At 50.5% G+C, this 6,386-nt stretch overlaps 1 protein-coding gene across 1 annotated transcript in view; it reads right to left on the bottom strand.

Annotated features, from left to right (window-relative positions):
- Positions 1-6,386, bottom strand: part of si:dkeyp-27e10.3 (UPF0606 protein KIAA1549) — a 23,051-nt gene that overhangs the window by 15,497 nt on the left and 1,168 nt on the right. Inside the window, exons 2-7 of the mRNA XM_050036883.1 lie at positions 3,508-4,827; positions 3,335-3,417; positions 2,615-2,914; positions 1,641-1,827; positions 1,430-1,489; positions 1,091-1,242 (exon numbers count right to left, since the gene is read on the bottom strand). Of these exons, the coding sequence (XP_049892840.1) occupies positions 1,091-1,242; positions 1,430-1,489; positions 1,641-1,827; positions 2,615-2,914; positions 3,335-3,417; positions 3,508-4,827 (2,102 nt within the window). The remainder of the gene's footprint in view (positions 1-1,090; positions 1,243-1,429; positions 1,490-1,640; positions 1,828-2,614; positions 2,915-3,334; positions 3,418-3,507; positions 4,828-6,386) is intronic.

Genomic DNA, 6,386 nt, shown 5'->3' with positions numbered 1-6,386 from the left:
TGTTGCTCGGTCTCTTTACTCATTTATTTAGTAGAGTGTCCACACACCTTCTCATTCTACATATACATAGAGGTATACTGGTGGCTTTACAGCCTACATTTTATTTAATTTAGAGAGTCTACTAGAGTCATATTATTGATTATCTCCGATCCCCATGGTCAATTTGGTCGTTGTGACAGTGCGATGCAACACCACTGACGCTAGGTGGCGCCAAGCTAAAAAAAACCTGAATCCTATCTGTTGCCTCTTTAAGCTTAGTGACTAGATTGCCATATGACATTTAAAGGATAATTGGTTATTAATGATAAAACCTAAGTACTTGTTACTCGTTCAATTGCATTACCTTGGGAAGTTACAATGTTTGGAAGCATTACTGGTAGTCTAGCATTTGAAAAGAACATGACTTTGGACTTGTCTGCATTTAGGACCAACTTCAGTTTCTGTAACCAGGACTGAACAACATCAAAAGCGGACTGTAAGAGGTTAAGAGCACTTTCAGCAGATGGAGAGCAACAACAAATTATAGTATCGTCGGCATATAAGTGGTACTTAGCATTTGGTAAGTTTTCACACAGATTGTTGACAAAAATAGAAAACAATATGGGTCCTAATACAGAACCTTGAGGCACGCCTTTAGATACCATCAGAAAGGAGACGGGTAGTTTGTGAACCAGGATGCTGCTTGTTTTGACACGCCAATGTTAAGGAGCATATTGATCAAGATCTTATGATCGACTGTATCAAACGCTTTTGATAGAAGATTGTTTGCTATCCACAGCATCAATGATGTCATTTGTTGCACTGTTAGTGCTGCCCTATACATGTGTGAGGTGAGTGTATACCAGTGTGACATGTGTGTATACCTGTGTGATGTGTGTATATACATGTGTGATGTGTGTGTATACCTGTGTGATGTGTGTATATACATGCGTGATGTGTGTGTATACCTGTGTGATGTGTGTGTATACCTGTGTGATGTGTGTATATTCATGCGTGATGTGTGTATACCTGTGTGATGTGTGTGTATACCTGTGTGATGTGTGTATATACATGCGTGATGTGTGTGTATACCTGTGTGATGTGTGTGTACCTGCAGACTGTTGTTGCCCACAGCTGTAGCTCTCCTCAGGCGCCTCCTGCTGGTGGTCTGCAGTCCCTCCTCCAGCAGCAGAGCCAGACGTCTCTCCAGACGAGCTTTAAAACTTCTCTCAGTCACCTGCTGCTCCTGAACCCCCAACAGGACTGAAACACACCAACACACCCACGCAGACTACAGTCAGCTCTGCTGTTGCTCTAACAACAATAACAATAACAATAATCCATCTCAGTGTTACGGAGGTTAGTAAAGTGGAAGAACACCACCCATCTGTCTCCACACAATCCCAAACTATCTGTACTGAAGGTGGGCGATGCCCAGGTGTGTCCTCACCTGTACGGACCCAGGTGGAGCGCAGGTGGTGGGACGTGTTCAGCTCAGGGTAATGGAATGCTGTAACAAAAACATGTCACATGTTTAACACCTGAGCAGAGTGAGACCTGTTCATGTGTGGTAAACACCTGACCTACACTCGTTTAACACGTGATGTACACAGGTAACAACAAACTCTGTGTGCGTGCGTGTGTGTGTATGTCTGTCGTACGTTCTGCGATCTGCAGGACAGGATATCCTACGTAGAAGCTGAACTCAACCAGGCTGAGCTTCCTCAGGTGTTCGCTGGCCTCTGACCCCGGCAGGAAGTCCCGCCCATCACGCACCGCAAAGACGATGTCGACGGAAACCTTCTGTTCTGCTGCCGCCAGCCGGGTTCCCATGGTGATGTTCAACAGCTGGAGGAGACACACGGACGTACAGCTGCTGAAACTCATCACGTTTTTATAGGTTCTGTTACCTGTTTAAATCCAACAGGTAACAGACTCACCTGTATCTACCATTTTTTCTCCCGTTAAAGTTTTTTTTGGGGAGTTTTTCCTGATCAGCTGTGAGGGTCATAAGGACAGAGGGATGTTGTATGCTGTGAAGCCTCTGAGGCAAATTGTGATTTGTGATATTGGGCTTTATAAATTAAATTGAACTTGAAATTGAAACTGTACGGAGACGTTAACTATAAACAGGAAACAGACTCACCTGTACGATGACATGTTACCTATGAACAGGTGACTCACCTGTACGGTGACATGCTAACTATAAACAGGAAACAGACTCACCTGTACGGTGACATGTTAACTATAAACAGGTGACTCACCTGTACAGTGACATTACTATAAACAGGAAACAGACTCACCTGTACGGTGACATGTTAACTATAAACAGGTTACAGACTCACCTGTACAGTGACATTACTATAAACAGGAAACAGACTCACCTGTACAGTGACATGTTAACTATGAACAGGTGACTCACCTGTACGGTGACATGTTAACTATAAACAGGTTACAGACTCACCTGTACAGTGACATTACTATAAACAGGAAACAGACTCACCTGTACGGTGACATTACTATAAACAGGAAACAGACTCACCTGTACGGTGACATGTTAACTATAAACAGGTGACTCACCAAACAGGTTACAGACTCACCTGTACTGTGACGTTACTATAAATAGGTGACTCACCTGTATGGTGACATTTCCTGCCTCATGCGATCGTTTCCGGGTCTCGCTGTACGCCATCACCAGCCCTCTCTCGACTCGTTCACTGAAGTTACAGACTCTGACGTCGACGTGGGCGGGGACAAACTGCAACACAGAGTGGATCTGGTACCTGAGGTCAGGTACGGTGTAGAGCGGTGACACGGTGGGGATGGGGCCGAAGCCGCGTGGCTGCTGGCGGAGGGCGTTGATGACGGACATGGCGGTGAAGATCAAAGATCCCGACACGACACGGAAGGCAAAACTGGATGGAGTTCTCAGGAACTGATGAGGCAGCAGAAAAGTGACAGACAGCTGTCAATCATGTGACATACATACAGGTATACATGTGACATCATCAAGGTGAGTTGAAGGTGTGTTCAGAGCTATAATGAAGACTCAGGACGACAGGTGAGAATAATTAACCAATATTGAAACCAGAGACCAGAAACAACAACAGGAATGAAATGACCTAACACAGGGTTATGTGATAGGGCTTTTTAGTGGAGGTGGTGGAGGTGGAAGTGGGGGCGTCTGAGGAGGAGATAATTTCTGTGGAGGTGGAGGTGACTGTTGTTGAGGAGGTGGTGTCTGTGGTGGAGGTGGTGGAGGAGGTGGTATTTGATGCTGTGGAGGTGTTTGTGGTAGAGGAATTGGAAGTGATGGAAGAGGCAATGTAGGTGGAAATGGAGGCGGAGCCTGTACCTGCAGCTCGACGGAGCGGTTGAACTCTTTCTTCAGCAGATCTCTGACCTGACTGAAACCAGCTGACGAACCTTTGGAGCTGACTGAAGGACAGAAGAAGAGGAAGAAGAGATCAGGTGACCTGCTCAGGTGACTCAGCAGCACTTCCTCTTCCTGTCACACAACCTACTCACCTACTCTGACCAGGTACATCTCTGGCTTGGTGACATTACACAGGTACTGTCTGGTGGGCGGGGTCTGGGCCACTCTGGGCGTAGTGACTGGGGGGGCTCTGGTCAGGCTGATGGCAGTGATCTGGGTGGTGGTGGTGGTGATGGCGGTGGTCGTGGTCGTCGCCTTGGTGGCGGTGATCCTGGTGGGTGTAGCCTTCACTGGCTTGTCTGTGACCACTGCAGGCCTCTCCGGTCTGTCAGGACGGGTGGGCGGTCCTAGTGGGGGAGGGGGAGGCACCCGGCCGGTATTGTTGGAAGGGGGACGCGGAGGGTGTTGGCCCGGGACGTGGTCTTTGGGTTTGGAAGGAGGAGGAGTCGAAGGGGCTCTGATGGTGGTGGAGGGTTGAGGTGGCTCCTCTTCATCCTCACCTGTAAGAGTAGGTGAGAGGGTGAGGGGAGGGGTGGGTCCCTCTGGGGGACGCTTGGGCTCCCTACCTGGAGGAGGACCAGAGCTCGGGGACGGAGATGGGGATGAAGGGGGGAGGTGGGTTTGGGTTGTTGTGGGAGTGATGGGGGGTTTGGAGTCGGTCCGGTTTACCCAGTCCTTTTCCCTGTCTCTGTCCCTGTCCCGCTCCCTGTCCCTGTCCTGGTCTCTGTCCCTGTCCCTGTCCCTGTCCCGCTCCCGTTCCCGTTCCCTCTCCCGGGCCAGCAGGTTGGTGTAGTACTCCATACTGTTCATGTCCGGCAGCAGCAGTTCCGTCGGCTCTAGGGGCATCATGTCTTCAAGGTCGTAGTCCTCGTCCCAGTTGGGGAAGACATCTGGATGGGTGGGGCGAGTGTGCAGGGTGATGCTGGGGGTGGAGGAGGAGGGTGAAAGAGGAAGGCGGGAAGATAGGGGGATGGTGGGACGAGCAGGGAAGGCAGTGTCGTAGGAGACCCAGTCTCCCCCTACGTCGTCGTAGGGGTGGTTGGCCAGCGGTGTGGCCAGGGCCAGCTCCTCGCCGTCAGGCACCATGAAGGACAGAGTCTCCAGGTAGTCTCCAGAGCCCCAGGCCTCCTCAAGGGAGGGGCCATGCTCCCAGGGGGGAGGCGGGGTGAGGGTGGGCTGGGTGTGTGGGGGCAGGGGTGGGGGAAGGCTGGGCGACAGGAGGTCTGGAGGTCTCAGCAGGAGGTGGATCCCCTGAGCACCAGAGTCTGAGTCCTCTGCTGAGCCTGCGCCACCGCTGTTACCATGGTAACCGGACTCTGATAGGGGGCTGGCGGCCGGAGGTCTGATAAGGGAGGAGGAGGGTAATGACGGATGCGATGAAGACTCCGTCGTCCTGTTGAAGTCCAGCACACCTGTGAGACAAAGACAGGGATTAAATATCTCTACATTAACTACTGTCCCGGATGAACACCAAGGACCTTGACCAACACTTAGGACCCTGAAAAACACTGAGGACCCTGACCAACACTGAGGAACCTGACAAACACTGAGGACTCTGACCAACACTTAGGACATTGACCAACACTGAGGACCCAGACCAACACTGACGACATTGACCAACACTGAGGACTCTGACCAACACTGAGAACTCTGACTAACACTGAGGACCCTGACCAACACTGAGGACCCTGACCAACACTGAGGACTCTGACCAACACTTAGGACCCTGACCAACACTGAGGAACCTGACCAACACTGAGGACACTGACCAACACTGAGGACATTGAGCAACACTGAGGAACCTGACCAACACTGAGGGCTCTGACCAACACTTAGGACAGTGACCAAAACTTAGGACCCTGACCAACACTTAGGACATTGACCAACACTGAGGACTCTGACCAACACTGAGGACTCTGACCAACACTTAAGACATTGACCAACACTGAGGACCCTGACCAACACTGAGGACTCTTACCAACACTGAGGACCCTGACAAACACTGAGGACCTTGACCAACACTGAGGACCCTGACCAACACTGAGGACCCTGACCAACACTGAGGACCTTGACCAACACTGAGGAACCTGACAAACAATGAGGACCCTGAAAAAACACTGAGGACCCTGACAAACACTGAGGACCCTGACCAACACTGAGGACCTTGACCAACACTGAGGACCTTGACCAACACTGAGGGACCTTGACCAACACTGAGGAACCTGACAAACACTGAGGACCCTGACAAACACTGAGGACCCTGACCAACACTGAGGACCTTGACCAACACTGAGGACTCTTACCAACACTGAGGACCCTGAAAAACACTGAGGACCTTGACCAACACTGAGGACTCTTACCAACACTTAGGACCCTGAAAAACACTGAGGACCCTGACCAACACTGAGGAACCTGACAAACACTGAGGACCCTGACCAACACTTAGGAACCTGACCAACACTGAGGAACCTGACCAACACTGAGGACCCTGACCAACACTGAGGAACCTGACCAACACTTAGGAACCTGACCAACACTGAGGACCCTGACAAACACTGAGGACCCTGACAAACACTGAGGACTCTGACCAACACTTAAGACCCTGACCAACACTGAGGACCCTGACCAACACTGAGGACTCTGACCAACACTTAGGACCCTGACCAACACTGAGGAACCTGACCAACACTGAGGACATTGACCAACACTGAGGACCTTGACCAACACATAGGACATTGAGCAACACTGAGGAACCTGACCAACACTGAGGGCTCTGACCAACACTTAGGACGGTGACCAAAACTTAGGACCCTGACCAACACTTAGGACATTGACCAACACTGAGGACTCTGACCAACACTGAGGACTCTGACCAACACTTAGGACATTGACCAACACTGAGGACCCAGACCAACACTGAGAACATTGACCAACACTGAGGAACCTGATCAACACTGAGGCCTCTGACCAA

Source organism: Epinephelus moara, chromosome 23 (genome assembly GCF_006386435.1).
Source record: "Epinephelus moara isolate mb chromosome 23, YSFRI_EMoa_1.0, whole genome shotgun sequence".
Lineage (NCBI taxonomy): Eukaryota > Metazoa > Chordata > Actinopteri > Perciformes > Serranidae > Epinephelus > Epinephelus moara.
The sequence above is the reverse complement of the archived record's forward strand: the minus strand, read 5'-3'. Positions and strand labels throughout refer to the sequence as shown.